The following is a 21,031-nucleotide window of genomic DNA, read 5'->3' on the forward strand; positions in this document are numbered from 1 at the left end:
AGGCTGTCCTGGACTCGTACCTCCGAGATTAAGTCTGGGTGATTAGTGATCAATAGATCCAGCACTGCATTATCTCTAGTAGGAGAATCCACCAACTGAGACATGTAGCTGTCCTTTAAGGTTTCCATGAAGAGACGGGCCTTCTGTGAGTGTGTAGTCCCTTCTTCCCAGTCAATGTCGGGATAATTGAAGTCCCCCAATATGATAACTGATCCCAGCTTTACCCAAGAGTGATATAAATTCCAGCTCCTCCCTTTGGTTGGGTGGCCTATAACAAACCCCCACAATTACTTTTCCCTTTACTTCTTCCCTATGGAGTTCTACCCACACGGATTCCAACTCATCCCTTCCATAATATCATTCCTCTCTATCACCTTTACATTATTCTTGACATAGACACATACCCCTCCCCCTCTTTTTTCCTACCCTGTCCTTCCGGTACACAGAATACCCTTGGATATTGGCCAGCCAGTCATGTGAGGGGGTCGAACCAAGTTTCTGTTATTCCCACAAGGTCAATGTCCTCCTCATGTACTAACATTTCCAACTCATCTATTTTATTGGCTAGGCTCCTGGCATTTGCATATACCACCCCTCTTAGATTTGTGGAAGTTGGTAGTGAATGGTGCTTATTCTTATTCCTGTTTGGTCTGAGGTTTGCCTGCACAGACCCCCCCCCCCATTGACGTTTCGGATCTACTGTCGCTGCTGACCCTAATAATACCTTCTGTCTTTTGCTCCCTCCTGACTGACTAATTCTGAGTCCTCCACCCCATCTCCTAGTTTAAAAGCCCCTCCAACTTGGTGGCCATCTTTCTCCCCAAAATAACTGTACTGTCCCCATTAAGGTGCAGCCCGTCCTTACTAAAGAGTCGGTAGCCGACTGAGAAGTCAGCCCAGTTCTCCAGGAACCAGAACCCCTTCTTCCTACACCAGTTCCTCAGCCACTTTTTAAAGTTCCCTGATCTCCTTCTGCCTCTCCTGTGTGGCTCGAGGTACCGGCAGTATTTCAGAGAAAACCACCTTGGAGGTCCTATTCCTCAATCTATTCCCTAAGTCCCTGAAATCGTTCTTTAGGATCCTCCACCTTCCTCTTACTTGGTCATTGGTGCCCACATGTACCATGACTGCTGGGTCATCCCCAGCCCCGCCCAATAATCTGTCTACCCTAGCCTCGATGTGCCGAACTCGAGCACCCGGTAAACAACATACTGTTCGGCTACCACTATCGTTTTGACAGATTGCCCTCTCTGTCCTCTTGATAATTCTGTCCCCCACCACCACAACCGGTCTAACCTTCCCTGAGTCTCAGCCCCCCTCTTTATTTAATAGAGTTCACCCTCCCATGTTTTTTGAATGAACTGCATTGCTCGTATACTCAACAAAAGCAATCCCTGGTTGTAGTCAGGTGAACTGATGTAGTTCAGCAGAGGGCAGGCAAGCTGTGTTTGTTTTATTAGGTAAAGTGCTTAAAAAGTCAGCCTATTGTGACATTAGCCTTACCAGGACATCCATCTGACACACAAAGACAACAAAAGGTCCATCCTATATAACTTTATTTCCCCGCATCTTTGGGTAATATGAATACTTTTAACAGGACTAAAATCAAAACAAGGGTGGGAAACCATACACTGAAAAAGACATAGCTCCTTGACTGGTGCACTACGATGAGGCTTAGGGGGGTCACACCAGGCCTCATCTTGAAACCGTATTATCAAGTGGGTCTCAACGCATGGTCTTCACAGGACTTTTGAAGTTACTGGCTGCCTGAAGCTGAAGCTGGTATGCCATTGGGTGGATTTTGAAGCCATATAACCTAAAACAAGGCATAAAAAACAATTATTATAAACAGAAAAGCCTGTATTTGGGTGATTACAATCATTCAATTTAGAATTTTTTCTTGTATCATTCTTGGGAGTTCTGAACCCCGCCACCACCAACAGTTCAATGTAACAGCATTGAGGAAAGCACCTCAAATATCAGCATGTCACACCCGCTTCCTTTCCAGGGCATTTTTCAGTGTTGTGATAGCTTGACTGACAATTACTCTGTCATGCAACAATGTATCCAAAATTATTTAACCACTTCCTGACCCCGCTATAGCCAAAAGACGGTTACAGTGAGATCGTCCAGTTCTAGGAGGGCGTCCACAGTTGTCCTCCCAGAACCCAGCCCCCTACATGCCTCCTGCGGCACACATCGAGCACACTCTGTGGCCGCTGTGTCCTTAGGACACAGCTGATCACATATCATGGTAAAGGGCAAATAAGAGCAGCCCTTTACCATGTGATCAGCTGTGACCAAACCAACTTGACAGTTGACGACAGTCCTTTCCTCCCACACTGTGCCTGCGTGAGGAAAAGAGAGCAGTTACTTAAAAAACCTGTCAGCACATTGGTTACACTGATTATCAGTGCCGCGATCATCAGCACCGCGAACTTCAGCGCACATAGGAAGAAAAATTGCTTACTCGCAAAACTTTATAACAAACTAATGTAGCACTAGTCCCATGGGAGCTGCTGGTTACGGATTCCCCTGGGTAACCCATAGCAACGACTTGACAATATAGCATATTCTAAGTGCTTGGCTCAGTCAGAAAACAGTCCAGGGGCTTTGGTTTTTGTTGTTTTGAAAACTGGGATGGGAGAAGGTATGAGTGGGATACTCCAACTGAATAACTATGCACAATTTCTGGGACTTCTAGTTTACAATGGATGCGGCAAGGCCGCTGCTTCACCTTGCCACTATAGTGAAGAATTAAATGAACTGTACCACACTGTGAATCACTCTTCAGGGTCCTACTTGGCACCCCCTTTGTGTGTGTGTGTATATATTATATACACACACACACATTATATATATATATATATATATATATATATATATATATATATATATATATATATATATATACATATATACATATATACACACACACACACACTATATATATATATACATACATACACACACATACATACACGCACATACATAAACACTACCGTTCAAAAGTTTGGGGGTCACTTAGAAATGTTGTTATTTTTTAAAGAAAAGCACAATTTTTTTTTCACAATGAAGATAACATTAAAGTAATCAGAATTACAGTCTATAGACATTGTTAATGTGATAAATGACTATTCTAGCTTGAAACGGCTGATTTTTAATGGAATATCTACATAGGTGTACAGAGGCCCATTTCCAGCAACCATCACTCCTGTATTCTAATGGTACATTGGGTTAGCTAATCGTGTTAAAAGGCTAATTGATGATTACAAAAACCTTGTGCAATTATGTTAGCACAGATGAAAACTGTTGTGCTGATTAGAGAAGCTATAAAACTGGTTTCATTTGAGCTAGTTGGGTATCTGGAGCATCAGCATTTGTGGGTTCGATTATACTCTCAAAATGGCCAAAAAAAAAGAGAACTTTCTTCTGAAACTCAATAGTCTATTCTTGTTCTGAGAAATGAAGGCTATTCCTGTTATGGACAGACGAATCTAAGTTTGAGGTGTTTGGATCACACAGAAGAACATTTGTGAGACACAGAACCAGTGAACAGATGCTGGAGAAGTGCCTGACGCCATCTGTCAAGCATGGCGGAGGTAATGTGATGGTCTGGGGCTGCTTTGATGCTGGTAAAGTGGGAGATTTGTACAAGGTAAAAAGGGATTTTGAATAAGGAAGGCTATCACTCCATTTTATAACGCCATGCCATGGGAGGAGCTTCAGGAAGCGTGGGGTGAAGTTTCTTCAGATTGCCTCAACAAATTGACAGCTAGAATGCCAAAGGTCTGCAAGGCTGTAATTGCTGCAAATGGAGAATTCTTTGATAAAAGCAAAGTTTGAAGGACAAAATTATAATACGGTCAAGCTGCTCCCACAAAAGATCAATAGGGTTGAGATCTGTTCCGCGGACCACTCCATTACAGACAGAATACCAGCTGACTGCTTATTCCCTAAATAGTTCTTGCATAGTTTGGAGGTGTACTTTTGGTCATTGTCCTGTTGTAGGATTATATATATATATATATATATATATATATATATATATATATATATACACATATACACACATATATACATACACACACATACTTTCTTTAAAAGCAGTTATCCTTTAAGCACCAGCTTAGTTTATTCAGACCAATGAAAACTATCACTACATTGATTGATTTGCGAAGAACGACAGCGAGTTTACAGCATATTAACCCAGCTCAACTTTTTATGTATGGGATCACAATGGAGAATTTGGAACCATAAAACATGATTCTGAAGGGAGTACTTAAAGGGGTTCATCATGCATTAAAAAACCCTGCCCCCCCCCCCTCCTAGACCCTTAAATACACTAAGCCGAGTTATCCCCCTACAGGTCCTTACTCTGGCATTGTCTACAATCTACCCAGTAAAGTTGTAGTGCCGAGCTGCCTGTGCCTGCCTGCCTGCTAATATCGCACAGATCTGAAAAACCATAATCATACTTTGGAACCAATGCGAATTTCAATTTCACCCTAACAAAAAAATAAAATACTGTAAATAAAAAAAGTCTAAAAGAATTGCCCCTGCAACAAAAGACTGAAATGCTTCAGCATTTAACTTCTGGGAATGTTGAATACCTGCATCCCTTGCACTGAGGTTCCTTGGGTACAGGAAACTTCAGACTTGCCACCCACCAGAGAGGCAAGTATTCATGGTCTTCTATTGCAGTGTTACTTTTGGGCTTTTCTTTGGGAAGGGATAGTCACTTTACCAAAGCATGCAATGTACAAATGCAAAATCTTTTTTCCAATGCAGCCCAAATGTATGCCGTGTTTTTCTGAACATACAGGTTTAGAATGTAACAAAAAGGAAGCTTTTGCCTAGGTCAGCCTGAAACGACCTTGCACATACTGCACTAAGCTGTAATCTCAGGCAATGATAGCGAGTTATTACTTTGCATTTAATAATACATGAGCTTTACAGAAAAGCAAGTCTAAAAGTCCTGTAGCTCTCCATTTATAAACAGTCATTCCATTCTAGAGTGATGGTGATCAGCCACACTGTATATATCTTTGCAGTTTAACCAAAACAATCGACAAGGGAAGTTTCATTTGAATTTTGTAGACCCTTTTCATCTTATTTACAGATCTCACCCACAGTCACAAAAGATCTAGAGCATTCCTCACACGTCTCATGGCAATCTTAACTTACCTAGGAACAAACTGATTGGCAGGTCTCTTGGGTCGATACTCTGGGTGAACCATAAACAGCATATGGGGGAATCCAGTGCCAAAATATGCACCATCTGTGTGATGATGGCGGGAGGACTTTGGGGTGTAAACGTCCATACATTTGGGGCAATACAGCTTTACCATAGCTTCACCGGGAATGTCAGAGAGACCTGAGGTACAAGATATGAACAGAGGGTGTTTATTGGGAGTTTATCTCCAATCAATGGAAAAAGCACCAAACGCTACCACTATGTAATGTTTAAAAATACCTAAATAAAGTAGAAAATAAATATTACATGAATTACACAAACATTTGTTACTATCAAGAGCTTTCAGAGAATCCATAAAATGCTTTTAAAACTAGAAAAGCCACTCAGACACAGCAATACCGATCTACTTTTTAATGGAAAAAAAACAAAAAAAAAAAAAAAAACACAACATGCTACAGAACTCCCATAAAAAATAAATGTAATACAAAAAATGTCAGAGTAGCAATCACCATACTAGTTTTAATAAATGTATACCCAAGAACAGTGAAGCGCTCCCTCATAAAAAAATGGTGAGTGGGATCTATGTGATATGCTGGGAGGGGCCTGGCGCCATCTTGCTGAACTAATAGAGCTATACATGCTGTAGATAGGCACTTTGTGTGTGTCTGCACATTGGGAGTGTTACTCCTGCTTATTTTTTATTAAAAGATCACTAGCAATACTACACTATTGGATCTTTTTTGCATATATCCTTTTGTTGTGCAAGAGCTGTGCAATCTAGAGACGTGACCTGGGTGTTGCGGATCTGTTGCCTATGTGATTAAAAGCACTTCTGACCACCTTAATTATTTCAAGGGGTCCACCGCATAGGGTGAGGAAAAACAATTGGGCACATGGGTAATAGTCTTTGATGGTAGTCTATGGTGGAAGATTTACCTTTATTGGAGAACCAGAACTGTAATGGCTCATTTTTTTTCTGGACACTTACAATCAAATTTAATGATATATGGGACAGTTTTCACATTTTTTTTTTATTTATTTCACATGATATATGATGATTGCATAATTTATGAGCTTTGTTGTGTATATCCAACATTTGGTCATGTGTTATGAAGAAGCACTTCAAGGTTAATAAATACTGATCTACTGTTGACATGAAGGGGATGACAGAGGGGAGAGGTTCACTTCTATATACAACGTGTGCAGGAAAGACTTAACCATTTAAGAACAGAAAGGAAGAAGAATTAGAGAAGGGCACTCACCGATTGGCAGCATGGGCTGGTTCTCACAGTAAACACGGGGACAATAGCCAAAGTCTCCCTGCTGATACTTCTCCAACTGCAGGAACACAATACAAAACAAGTAAGACCAACCAGCCCTTGAAGTGGAATTCCAATCTCCGGCCATTTATACAATTTTTGGGTAAAGTGCAAAAGCTTCTGCCAGAGTCTCCATTGTGGAAATTGACCTCTAACTCCTGTACATCTAATAATTATCACCAGGATCCAACGTGAGGTGAAACTCCATCAGTTTCCACTGGAAGAAGAGAGGATGGGAAATTGAATATTGTCCTGCTGACAATAGTCAATGGAAGCCCAACCTACTTCTGGGTGTTTCACGTCACCAAGAAAATAAGTGAGGGCAAATATTCCCCAAATGCAGACCTTATTAGACCGTACAGCATGCAAAAAACTGTAAAAGAAGCATTATAACAATTACTTTTGCCACAGTAGAAGGTGCCGGTCATGTGACCAAACACTGGAGAACTGGTCACAAGACATTAGCTAGAATCTTAAATAACTTTGCAGCAGATTTGACCATTATCTATGGAAGCTTGGATCTCCAGTTACTGCAGAAAATGCACATCAGCACTTCACACACATAAAAAAACAGAAACAGTAGGGGTGGGGGTTGTTTAACCACCTATGTACTGCAGTATGCCTTTAAACAACTGCAAAGGTACAGACACTCATTTCAGTACAGTTTATAAACAGCAGGTAGTGCAGAAATCCTCCTTGGATGGTGGTTGTACCCATTAATGGCTGTGATCCGCATTGTTCCTCGGCTCTGTACCATGTGATCGCTCTACTGACCAATCACAGATCACAAAATGTATACTCTCGTAAATATTTTTATATTAGTAAGCCTACCCCTTCTTCTTAAATGGACAAAGGAGGAATAATGAAAAGATCAGCAGCAGCATCTATTCAGGATTGCAGGATTGTTTTTAACCCTTTCACTCCTATCCTGTAAGTCTAAGCTCCATGCTGTCAACTGTACTGACCTGCATACTAACCCCCTTAACCTGCACATTTGTACATTAACCCTTTTATCCCTAGCCACCCACTGTATGTGACCTGTACATTAACCCCCACACCACAGTCCTCCCTCTGAACCACCTGCGCATTTAACGCATGTGGTGCGCAATTATCAAGCTCCTGGTTTTAAACCCCATTAATACCAGCATGTTTCTTCATTTCCAAATACAAGATCACACTGAGGCCTCTACGTACCAAAAAGAGCCGATTTCTTTTTTTTTTTTGGGGGGGGGGTTCAAATGTCCTGGCATTATTAGAAGGCTTGAAATATTTTATAACAGTAAGGGAAGCAGTTTTTACAAATTTTCGGTCTTTTCTTCTATAGCAAAAAAATAGACTAAGTGGTTATTAAATTCCACCAAAAAACAGCTTTGTCTCAAGCAAACGTAAAATAAAATGGGGGAACATCGTTGCTTGACCGAGTAATTGTCAAACAATCAGGGTTTGAATGGTAATTACAGGCTATAGCATGGATGTGGATAAGAAAAGGTTCTCTGACAATAGGCAAATCAACCCTGTTGTAATTGCATTCATAATGACCCAGAACTTCAATAGCCCTACAAATAGAAGAAATAAAATGAAGAGGTTTTTATAGGCTATTCCTTGTCCTGAGTGTGTCACAGATTTAAATGATGGTTGGTGGTGGACTTAGACTCGCCATCCTATCTTCTGATAGTGTCATTAAACCCACATCACTAAAAACTATCAGTAAATGATGTATTACATGCTGTTCATACTCAGTCACTATTGAATTAATTTTCTGTATTCTGCAAAAAAACTGGTCGATCCTGCTGTTCTCTGTCTTCCCCTCTTGTCCACGTGCCCACTGCAGTTAGGGATTTTGCAAAGCAGTGTTGGCATCTAGGGCACATACTCAGTTTTCAGTGAGTTTCTATGCACAGCATTTCTTCCCTATGACATCTGAGCAGCCCATGGGACTATAGAGCTACACATGTGGGCATATACACAGTGGTAAATGACAGCCCACACCCTCCCTCCTCCTCCATGCCCACTAACCAGCTAAACACAATAGGGGCGGGATAATACATGTAGATTGATAGAGGCTTCACCTCCCTCTTATTCTGACACAGGCGGGAGAGGCGTGACACAGCCTGTAACTGGCAGAAACTTACCCACACTATGCTATTGCCAAAAATAATAAAGATTTGATTTCAAATATATATTTGTATGACCTTTTAAAACAGTTTATTGATAGTATTTATTTTATCTCTGTATTCCAAAGACTATTTTTGTTTTGTTTTAACATGGGACCAGAGGACTAGAAGCTCCTCCTGCCACTGTTTCCCTGCCGACAGGCCGGGAAAGAGCTGGGTCATGTGACAGCTGTATACCAATTAGGAAAAAGGCACTTAGATTTTATTAAAATACAGTGCCATCATCCACATACAGAAATAAAAGGAATAATGTAAAAGTAAACAGTGTGTGTATAGTGTCACTTTAAAGCAGACCTGGCTTAGACAACAAATCATCCAAGTTGCTGGTTTGGATAATCCGATAGTCGCAACCTTTCCAAAGATTACAACTTTTGAATAAAAAAACTGAAGTGCTATTAAAGAAAAAACAAAAACGTACTACATAAAAAAATTTTGGGGACTAGAGTTTTTTGGTATCTGTATTATGGAAAATAAAACAATGGAGTTTATTTTACATACAGTATAAGGCTTTACAAGGAAATAAAAGCATCCCACTGCACAGCAAATCCAGACAGCAGGTTCTCTAGCTGTGTGGTATGAGGAAACACATATCCAGTGCAGGCAAGCTAAACAGTGGGCCATAGCAGCTCCAACACAAGTTCTTTCTTGCAACAATCACCCAGTCTTTCCCAACAAGAGGGATGTGAACGAACGTGATCAGAAGAGATCTTCTACTGATTTGACCACAGAAACCAGTAAGCAGCAGTTCCCACTATTGTGTTGGCATGCTGGGATGCCATTCATTTTTACAATATAACTGCGCTGCAGCACACCATTACACATGGTAGTGAATTACCTACCAAAAAAGGTCAGGTGCAGTTTTTGTCATGATCAGATAAAAATAAATGCGCTGCTTTAACGCAGTGCATGTTGACAATCATTACTGTAGTACACAAATGGGAACCCAGCCTTAAATCGTTTGGTTGCTAAGACTTATTGTATCATAATTTTTCTGTGTACTGCCTATTAGACGCATGCTTTTTTTTGTTTTGCATACATACATACATACATACAGTACAGAAATTCTATCAAAGTGTCTGGGAGACATTCCCAAAAAGCAATCCTACAAGGCATTTAAACACACAAACAAATAAGCAGACAGTATAGTAGAGAACAGGTGCTTGATGGCAAACTATTGACGGAAGGTAAATCATTCAGCAGGTTCGGGTTATTAGTCTCTGTAGACAGAGAATTCCCAGCCATGATCTAGAAACCTGCAAGCTCTGCAAGGAGGGTGTGATGATGTTAGCAGAAGGAACAGGGTGAGCTCTCCTATTTCTGAGGTTGTGATAGAGGGAGCCTATGGTCCTGGTATATGGTCACTACAACAGACCCTGTTTTAATGAATAACATTTCCCTTAAGCTGAACATCTAAGCAAAAGAAGAAGAAGAAAAAAGAAAAAAACGATTCAGTACATTACTGTAATATATGTACATGTACATTTGCTCTGCAGATACATAAAATTATCGGATGATCCTTTCAGGAATTAAACAAGCCCCTAACTTCTTGTAGTGACCCGACAGTGCTGCCTCTGCTGCACTATATTCTCAAGCAGTGTTGTCAGTCCCAGCCAGTTCAGTACGACTAGACTACCAAACACCTCCCTTTCTATTTCCTCAACATAAGAAGAGGTGTTCTGTAGTCCAGTAGGGCTGAAAACACAGCTTGTGATTTTAGTGCATTAGATGTCGCACTGAAAGAGACAAAAGAAAAAAGTGCACGTATTGTATACGAACAGAATATTTTTTTTGCCCATACATTCGTACCCACTTGAAAAACCATGTTAAAGCTGAACTCCAGGATACCTGCAAAATTTCACCTTTGCAACTGTTCAGTACGCATATGAGAAAGCTTGTTATTGCTAAAAGAAAAAAAAAAAAAAAAAAGAGCCCAGTTAAGTAGAAATACAGGAGGTCATTGCTCCTGCATCTTTTAACCACTACAACCCTGGAAGGTTGTACCCCCTTAATGACCAGGCCATTTTTGGCAATATGGCACTGTGTTACTGTAACTGACAATTGCGCGGTCGTGCAATGCTATACCCCAAAAAAAAAAATTGATGTCCTTATTTTCCCACTTCCCACAAATTGAGCTTTCTTTTGGTGGCATTTGATCGCTTCTTTGTTTTTTGTACTATAAAAAGGAAAAAAAAAAAAAAAAGGAGCAAAAAGTTTACTTTCTGCTATAAAACATATCCAACAATAAAAAATAAAAAAAAAATCAAATTTCTTCATCAATTACCGTATATACTCGAGTATAAGCCGACCCGAGTATAAGCCGAGGCTCCTACTTTTACCACAAAAAGATGGGAAAAATGATTGACTCGAGTATAAGCCTAGGGTGAGAATGCAGGGCGGCGGGCATGGTGCAGGAGAATGCAGGGTGGCGGGCATGGTGCAGGAGAATGCAGGGTGACTGGCATGGTGCAGGAGAATGCAGGGTGACTGGCATGGTGCAGGAGAATGCAGGGTGACTGGCATGGTGCAGGAGAATGCAGGGTGACTGGCATGGTGCAGGAGAATGCAGTGCTGTGGGCATGGTACAGGTGGACCATGCCCGCAGCACTGCATCCCTTGTAGTGTGCCCGCAGCCCTGCATAATGGCAGGTAGTGAAGCTGTTTCACTTACCTGTTCCAGAGGCGCCTTCATTTTAAAAATGGCGCCGCCCTGCGCCGACACGTCATTGCGCACGCGCCGCCGCTCGTATACTTTCGGCTATTCCCGGCCTCTCCCGACCGCCGCCGCCGCTCGGGAGAGGCCGGGAATAGCCGAAATTACACGAGCAACGGCGCGTGCGCGGTGACATGTATGCGACGGGCGGCGCCATTTTTAAAGCTTAAGCCCATCGGAGCGGACAGGGAATTTTTTTTCCTTGACTCGAGTATAAGCTGAGGGGGACGTTTTCAGCACAAAAAAATGTGCTGAAAAACTCGGCTTATATTCGAGTATATACGGTATGTATATATCATGCCAATATGTATTCTGCTACATATTTTTTGGTAAAAAAATTCCAATCAGCATATATTGATTGGTTTGCACGAAAGTTATCGCGTCTACAAACTATGGGACATTTTTATTTATTTTTTTATACTAGTAACTGCGGCGATCAGCGATTTTTAGCGGGACTGCGACATTGCGGTGGACAAATTGGACACCTGAAACTTGACACTTTTTTGGGGACCAGTGACATTATTACAGTGCTCAATGCTAAAAATATGCTGTTACTGTATTAAGGACACTGGCAGGGAATGGGTTAACATCAGGGGCGATCAAAGGGTTAAATGTAACCCTAGGGGGTGCTTGCTAACTGAGGGGGGGGGGGGGGTACTCTGACTGGATGAAGACCAATATTGGTTTATTGTTTACATAGGCAGACCGCCGTTATGCCTCTCTCAGAAACGATCGGGGTGGCTGGCAGACATCGGATTAGCTACCCCTGTCCAATCAGCATGTGATCGCACCTCCGGCAGCGCGCCTGGGCCACCTAGTGACTATTGCACGAAATTACATACAGGTACGTGATTTCACGCAATAGAGCCAATAGCCGCAGTAAATGTACGTTAGGCAGTCGGCAAGTGGTTAAACGGCGCAGGCCAGGACCCAGTGGAGGGATCAGAAAGGCAAGTACGTCACATTTACTCTCTGAACAGCCCCGCAATAGCAAATTACAGTTCCCGAGATTCCATAAGAATATTATCTGTGAATGGGCTAGATCTAGTCTCCTGGCCTGTCCCTCAAATCACACAATGGGAGTGGGGTGTGGGGGGGGGGGGGCGAGTCAGGCCAGGAGTCTAATGCCAGGGTCCCACCAACTACATCAAAAAGCAGTGTGATGAAATCCTATTTGTTGTAACACTACAAAGGACAAGTTACAGAACCGATGGCCAGGGAATAGCAAGGATCTCAGCCACCAGTCTTGTAAAAAGTGAAGTCAGAGTGGCACAGCATGATTGAGCACTGATTCAATGGAAAATTTAGCAGAAGCATTGTATGAAAAGAGTTAAAGAATTTAGCGTGAAGTAAGGATCTTTCATATTATCTAAGAACAGTGCTGCCTATAGTTTAGCTTTAAAGGAGGGTTCTGAAAGTGCACAGACTAATGAGCAAAGCTCATGCTCCCTATGACTGGAGAGTTCTAGCTCTGACAGTGTGGAGTGTGTTGGACCACAGTAGTAAGACTCCCAAACAGCACAGTGGTCTGGCTCTGCAGCTGCTTCCCACTAAGAATTTGCAGAGCAGCAGATTATTTCAACATCTAATTCTAGTAAGCCTATACAGTCTAATTACATTCTGAACCCTGAATTACATGGTTCCTTTTTTTTTTTTTTTTTAAGGAGGTACAGTTGAGCTTTAAAGCTAAACTCCAGGAGGGATAATATGTTTTGTATACTTACCCTAGCCCAGCTTGGCACAATGTCAGTATGCATATGCACTAACTGATTGATCTCTGTGAAAGTTATAATTCCTAGTGATGGCCCTGGTCCTACAGATGCTGTACTGAGCGGACTGTCATTCTCCATAGTAACCACAGTGGGGCGCTGGCTCGACAAAGTGTTCTTTAGTTGGATAAGGTGGGGAGGAGGGGCAGTGACATCATGATTTCCACCTCATCATTGCATTCATTGAGAAAGGAAGCGTGAGGAGGGCTACTGTGCCTTCATAGTGCAGTAAAAGCACTTTTACTTAAAAGCCAGTTGCCAGCCGAAAAAAATACCAATATCACATCTGCCACTTGGAATTCCAGACTGTTTATATGCAGCCTATAGACAGCAAGGGGTAAAAGGGCTAGCATCGGCAGAAAGGGTTTAATAAACAAAGACACTTTGAGCCGGTTCCCTGAGTACTCCAGCAGCTGAAGTTCTAAAATAGGTTATTCTAATCCACTAGCTTTCAAACTGCCAAAGTCACAGTACCAGACCAAGTATTTTCATCAGGAAAGCCCTCATCTGCATGTGTTCTTGGTTACGGAGTTATGCTATGGCAGCCAGGCATGTACAGGTGTTTACATAAACTTTGGAGTATGTAAAAAAATAAAAATAAATAAATCAGGACGTTCTATTATGAACATTTCAACCGGCTCTCATGATTAGTAGGGTCCAAGCCTCAAATGACAGTGCTGGGCCAATTAGCACTGTCACATGGGAAGTTTATAGCACTGTGTAAGCTACAACTCCAGCAAAATTTAGTTCACACGGGGCTTTCCTTTCCTGCTCAACAGCTGAATAGAGTAGTGTGAGCAAAGAGAAGGTAAGGATTGCATCTGCAGAGGTCCACATCGATTCACTTTGGTGTTAAAGCGGAGTTCCACCCAAAAGTGGAACTTCCGCTCTTTTGCTCCCCCTCCCCTCCCCTCCGGTGCCACATTTGGCACCTTTCAGGGGGAAGGTGGAACGGTTACCTGTTTTTGACAGGTACCCTTCCCCACTTCCAGGACACAGCGCCGCGTCTGTCCCGGGAGTTCGGCCCCCTCCCCCTTCCCTCCGCCGCCGAGCCAATAGAAATGCGCAGCACGCTTCGCACATGCACAGTAGGGACCCGGCTATGAAGCCCTTACCGGCAATGACGGCAGCAGCACCCAACAGCCGATGGAAACATCAGCTGCGATGCCGATATCGCTGGACTCGAGGACAAGTAAGTGTCCTAATATTAAAAGTCAGCATCTACAGTATGTGTAGCTGCTGACTTAATTTTTGGGAGGGGAAGGCGGAACTCCGCTTTAAAGTATAACTAAGAGCAAAACAGTATAACTAAAGGCAAAACTTTTTTTTTTTTTTTAAGTTTTGAATAGAGGGGAGAGGAATTAGAACACTTGCCAGTTTTTATTGCTGTCTGTGCCTCCGTTAGGGAGATTCATCCTCTCCATTTGTCCTCTTTACCATTATCTTTCAAAGTAAAAGAAAATCACAAAAGAAATAGAGGGGAACAATCCTCCAATGGGGGACACTAGTTCTAGTGACCTGGAGGTCCCCAAGGAATTCCCTTGATTTGTAGAGATTTCCTATCACTTCCTATTTTGGCTATGGGACAGAAAGTAAAGAGAAATCTCTAAAATATGACACAGATGGCATAAAAAAAAAAAAAAAAAACAAAATCTGCTGATGGACGTTCCAATCTCGCCCGACCCCCTACTGGCTCTCTTGAATGTAAAACCGGATAATGTGTCCAAATTCCGCCACAAACTGTTCCTACAGGTCACAACAGCGGCTAAACAAACCATTGCGAAAGTGTGGAAATCCCCACACCTTCCTTCGACTGAAGTGAAACACCGAATCACCAACGCTAGGATTCACGGCAAAATCGATGCTGTTCTGAGGGATAGAGTCGAGAAATATGATAGAATCTGGCAACCTTGGGTTGACAATTTTCTTCCCCCCGATTTTGATAGCTCCCTATTGCTGCCCTGAACCATACCTGGCGACCCAATTACTCCAATCCTTATGTACTTGGCCCCCCCCCCCGGCGATCCTTCTCCTTCCTCTTCCCCCTCTTTCTACCCCTCTGCACTTTTATTCTTGTCCCCTCTTGTTACCCCCTTCTCCCTGTTTCCCCCCCCCCCCGCCCTACTTCCTTCTGCATACATGTGTTGTAGCACCTACAACGTCTGAGTTTGGTTCTACCATGTAATTTTAACTACAGTTTACTGGTTACCTGTTCGACTTATTCCCTCATTCTGGCTGACTGTAGCCCATGTTTCTCCTGTTGGTTGATACCCGTGAGGTTCCTCTCATCCCCCTGCCTCTTCCCACATGGTACAGTAGACTTGGGTACCGTTCCCTTTTAGAACAACAATTGGTTGGTTTCGCCTCCCCACCTAGGCACAGTGTGCTCCCTATATGGGGTGCCGATGGGTTGGCGATGCCAATCACTACTTTCTCGTGACCACCCAGTTTGCCGCCCCTTGTCTACTAACCCTCACGATTTGCTGTAGTTACAGTTATTGGTCATGCTTTGTCACCAAGCTTTGTTTACACTACTTCGCATTATTCTGTATGTCAAACGTTGTTACTCACTTGCATTATTCAATAAAATACTTGAAAACAGGAAAAAAAAAAAAAAAATCTGACAGGTAACCCTCCCTTACTCTATCCAAAATGAAGAAAAAAAAAAAAAAGGTTTTTGCCTATAGTTCTACTTTAACAAAGTTTCACTTTCTACCAACAAAAATAAATCTTATTTCCACATGTACAAATTTCTCACCATTTGGGCAATGCCGCGGTTAGTCAGTATATAGCGAGCGTGAATGAGCCCATAAAGCATCTCTGCAGCTTGTTCGATGAGATCACTCTGATTGGGATTATCTTCTAGTTCCTCATCTAAAAAAGGGCAATACAAGAATAAAATACATTTTTGGTTCATAGGACGTTTTTTTTTTTTTCAACCTGACTCATTTTAGAATATTAACATCTGACAACTAAGTTAACATTGTTTAAAAGTGATGGTGCGCTTTTCTTAAATGTGAAAAATCATATATTGAACAATATATAACAAAAATGGGAAAAAAAAACCCAATCAAAATCACAGTGATAGGTGAGTAGGTGTAAAATGAACAAACAAAAAAAATAGTCAAATAACACTCGATGTGACTATACAAATACACATTAAAATAAAAGTCCATTGAATAATGTGATCCAAAATGTGAAAAAATGGTGAAGAAAGTCCAATTAAAAATCAAGGTGATGATGTAGTGTTCCCTCCACCGGGTGAAATGCCTCCTTACCTGGCGGAAAGAAGGTAAGTGCCTGATAATGATATTCTAATATGGAAACCAGTGTTCTATTTCCACCTGCACACGTGCAAGGTCACCCAGGTGATAAATAAATACAAGCCTCTTACCAGATGTAAGAGACAATCAAGCCTCTAAATATCCTGATCATGAGGATGCTTCTTTAACACCATGGATGGATGAAATCATTCACACTTTCTTCCCTCTGTATATACCAACGTGTGTCTCCTATCCTTTTGGGGTGATGGACTCCCCGCGATGTTCCAAAGTACATAAAAGAATGGATGGGACTAATAGTGCATTACCTTTTATATGCAATTTATTGATATACAGATTTGCACTTACAGTTAGGTTGAAAATTCGGGCAGAAAATCATATATTGACAGGCTGAGGATCTCTAGGTGCATCGGGTCCGGCTGCAGCACGGACCGCCGATGACGCAATGACGGCACGCCTCCCTCCTGACGCGTTTCCTCCAATAGGGCTTCAACTTGAGATGGGAGATAGGCGCGCGCCGTCATTTCCGCCAATTTATACAGGTTAGTGTTGTCCTCCCCTTCCGGTGTCTGCAGAGAATGTCCCGAGCGCCGGAAGTGTCTCTTTTATTTCACGGATAGTATATATACTATAAAGATCACTTATATTTTCACTCTTACAGTGTTCTACAAGGAATGTTTGTAATTAAAGTGATATTTGGCGCTTGGACTTCAATTTTCCTGCATTTATAAGGGGATGTGACACCGGAGGAGGGTATCAACTACTTCCTGTTTACGTTTCATTAAACCTTTTCTATAATTAACAAATTAATGAGTATGTATAAGAATTCAAACATCTTAGTATGCATAATTATAAACGGTCACAAATATTCAGTGAATAATGTTTAAAATCAATTTCAGTTAAATTAAAAATTAAAAATAAAATTAAATATTTAATACTGAATTATGTGCCTAAAAAGATGAAAACCTTTGTTAAAATGTGTACTAAAAATTTAAAATGTTAAAATTTAATAAAATTTCATAAAAATCATTTTATTTAGTTAAATTCTTAAAATCATGTCATTTGATAATAAAAAGGTGGGTATGAAAGTTTAGGAGCTTCGGGAATTTATATTAGCTGTTGTTAATGTGGGCATTAATATCCCATTCTATGTTATGTCCTCTAGGTTGGAAACATTTTAATTCAAAAATCCAAAAAGTTTCCCTCTTTGAAATCGTCCTTTTTAGATTACTCCCCCTCCAATGTGGGGTGTATTTTTCTATAACGGTGATCTTCATTTTTTTAGGATTTTTACGGTGGCATTGGGCATAATGTTTTGAAACACTGTGTCCTGGGAAGGCTTTGTAAATATTAGTCAAGTGTTCTCCTATCCTAATACTAGCTGTGCGAATGGTTCTTCCTACGTACTTACACTCACACTGTAACAAATAGATGACTCCTTTAGTATGACACGATATGAAATCCTTAATCGGATATTCTTTTCCAGTCACACAGGATGAAAATTTCTTTGTTCTGACCGTATTGGCTTCTTTGCATATCCTGCATTTGCCACATGGGTAAAACCCATTCATGTCTGGGAAGATTTTCGTTATTGTTGGTTTCTCCACAGGATTTTGGGCTACTAAATTCTTTATGTTCGCCGCTTTTTTAAAGATGATTTTCGGTTTTTGGGGTATCACAGGTCCTAGGACCTTGTCATTCTGTAGTACTCCCCAATATTTTCGAAATACATGATTGAGCCATTTATAACCTGAAGAAAACTTCGTAACGAAGGCGAACTCGTGATGGGACCGAGTTTCTTCTAGTTTTGTTTTCTTAACTGGTTCTGTCAATGCAGATTGTTCAATGAGGCTCATTTTCTGTATTTCCTCATCCATCTCTTGTGGGTCATACCCTTTTTCCACGAATCTTCCTTTTAAAATCAATGCTTGTTCCTGAAAGTCTGTTTTTTCTGTGCAATTCCTTCTTATACGTCTGAATTGCCCTTTAGGGACTGCATTGAGCCATGTAGGGTGGTGGCAACTGTCTAGAGCAATGAAGCCATTTTTATCTGTCGGTTTAAAATAAGAACGGGTGGCGAATCTGTTACCTTTTCTAAAAATGGTTAGATCTAAAAAATTAATGGAACTTTTACTGTATTGATATGAGAATCGGATTCCCCAACTGTTACAGTTGAGGTTCTTCATAAACTTCTCAAGGGATTCTTCATTCCCCCGCCATATTAACAGTGTGTCGTCAATATATCTTCTCCATATCACTAGTTCCTTCACTTTTTCTGAAAAAATATTGCGATCTTCCCATAAGGCCATAAACAAGTTGGCCAAGCTTGGAACAAACTTGGCCCCCATTGCAACGCCCGTTTTTTGTAGATAAAACTCGTGATTATAGTAAAAATAATTATGTTCCATCCCGAAGACAAGTAGGTCAAGAATAAATATTTTTTGTTTAAAAGGGATTTCTAAGTTTGCATCTAAAAATGTCCTCACCGCTTCGTAACCCAGTTCGTGTGGAATCACAGTATAGAGAGATGTTACATCTGCTGTAACTAGCAGTACATCTTCTGATATTTCTAATTCTGTAATTTCTTTGATACACTGGGATGTGTCTTTCAGATACGCGGGAGTTTCTTGTACAAGCGGCTGAAGAAAAAAGTCCACATATTTACCAATTCTTGAAGTTACTGAATCGATCCCGCTTACTATGGGTCTTCCCGGGGGTTGGGTTAGGCTTTTGTGAATTTTAGGGAGATAATATATAGTGGGAATTCTTGGGCACAAAGGGACCAGGAATTCTTTCTCTTTTTTGTTCAAAATGCCTTTCTTATGACCTTCTTCAACAAGTTTTTCAAGTTTCTTCTTGAATTTAACAGTGGGATCTCTCTTCAGTACCTCATAAGTTTGTTTATCGGATAAAAGGTTGTCCATTTCTTTTAGGTAATCTTTCTTATGTAACAGGACGATAACTTCCCCCTTATCCGCAGGTCTTACTATCAACTCTTTATTTTCACACAATTCCTTTACGCCTTTGTTTAAATCATGTTGTGAGTTCCTTTCCATTTCTTTTGCTTCTAATTCCTTAATCACCAAGTCCCGAAAAATAGTCACTTGTTGGCTGTGTAAACCTGGAGGGTTGAATAATGAAGCATTTCTTAATCCCGAAGGTATGGAAGAAGTTGGCTGGTATGAAACGTAATTCCTTTCCCCAGCTTTCGAGAGGAAATGTCTCTTAACATTTAATTTCCTCACGAATTTGTGGATATCCACAAAGGTTTGGAACTTATTCAAGGCTTGCTTTGGGGCGTATTTGAGTCCCTTACTTAAAGTATGTTCTTCGGACTTCGTTAATTCGATGCCACTCAAATTAAATATGCCCTGTGTGTTGATAGGACTTTTATTCTTTTTGGAGCCACCCCTATTCCCTCTCTTGTTTATTTTCTTTTTTTGCCTTTCTTGTGGCCTTGTCCTAAAAAAATTCTTCTTATTCTTAATGGGTTTTTCACTTCGTGGGGTATCAAAAATATCTTCTCTGGTTTCATACCTTTCATTCCTCAGAGGTTCAAACCTGTTCTGAGAATTTTGAGGGTAGAACCTGGGAGTGTGTGGAGAATCGGAATAATTTCCCATATAGTCCATCGGGACCCTTTTGGGGGATCTAGATCGAGATCGCCTAGGTTGTCTCTCTCTGGAATAATATCCATGTTCTTGTTCTCTCCTATGTGGTTCTGGACCCCCCGAACGGGAGCTGTCCCTTTTCTTTTCTGCTTTCTTCTTCCCTTTGTTATTGGATGGGTTCTCCTTTAAAGGTTTAAATTTTTGGGGATAATTCGAAGTCTTAACTTCTGTGGCACTTTTGGAAGTGGAAGCTTCTTGATTATCCACTTTTTTGGTTTTGGTTGCCCCTTTGATTTCCCTAAAACCCAAAGGGACAGTGCTTTTTTCCACCGTATTATCATTCGTAGCACTTTCCATTTCCTCTGTTTCTTCTTCAGTTTCAATATTGAGTTGCCATTTGAAGACTCTACCCGCTTGGTAGTCTTCTAGGTCTCTGAAATATTTTTTCCTTTTCTTCTTCTTTTGTTCTTCTTCTTCAATTGCTAATATTTCCCGAAGTTCATGATTGTATATTTTGTATGCCTCTTCTTGTACAAAAGATGAGAGTTTTTCTTTCATTTCCAAGATTTTTGTTTAATTTTAAAACTTTCTTCCTCCTTTTGTCTATGAGGAAGTTCAAGAGGCTCATGCCTGCCCCGTTAAAAAATTGAAACCACTCCATAACGTCTGGGTCGCCCTGGTCAGGGGCGATGTTCCACCTCAGACTTCTGGGTACCAATTTATCTTGGACATATTTTTCTAAAAACAATATATCCCAGGATGCATGTAGCTCCGCTACCATGATATTTTTTAATCTCATAAATATGCCTCTTAAATCCGTGGGTTCAAAAAGTGTTTTTTCAAAGATGTCTTCTACTATAAGCTTGCGAGTACTATGGTACTCGAAGACATCCATGTTAATCTGCTGCTACCCTGGTTGTTATAAATGCAAATATTGAAAAGAAAGGGGTGCGCTGATTAGGTGAAAGGC

General features: G+C 41.1%; 1 protein-coding gene across 1 annotated transcript in view; it reads right to left on the bottom strand.

Annotated features, from left to right (window-relative positions):
• Window positions 1-1,539: 1,539 nt before the first annotated feature.
• The window catches only part of CSNK2B (casein kinase 2 beta), a 55,205-nt gene continuing 35,713 nt past the window's right edge, over window positions 1,540-21,031 (bottom strand). Inside the window, exons 4-7 of the mRNA XM_082262649.1 lie at window positions 15,928-16,043; window positions 6,460-6,535; window positions 5,188-5,377; window positions 1,540-1,816 (exon numbers count right to left, since the gene is read on the bottom strand). Coding sequence (XP_082118775.1) covers window positions 1,726-1,816; window positions 5,188-5,377; window positions 6,460-6,535; window positions 15,928-16,043 — 473 coding nt within the window. The 3' untranslated portion in view covers window positions 1,540-1,725. The remainder of the gene's footprint in view (window positions 1,817-5,187; window positions 5,378-6,459; window positions 6,536-15,927; window positions 16,044-21,031) is intronic.

This window comes from Pelophylax lessonae (assembly GCF_965119305.1).
Source record: "Pelophylax lessonae genome assembly, chromosome: 7".
Lineage (NCBI taxonomy): Eukaryota > Metazoa > Chordata > Amphibia > Anura > Ranidae > Pelophylax > Pelophylax lessonae.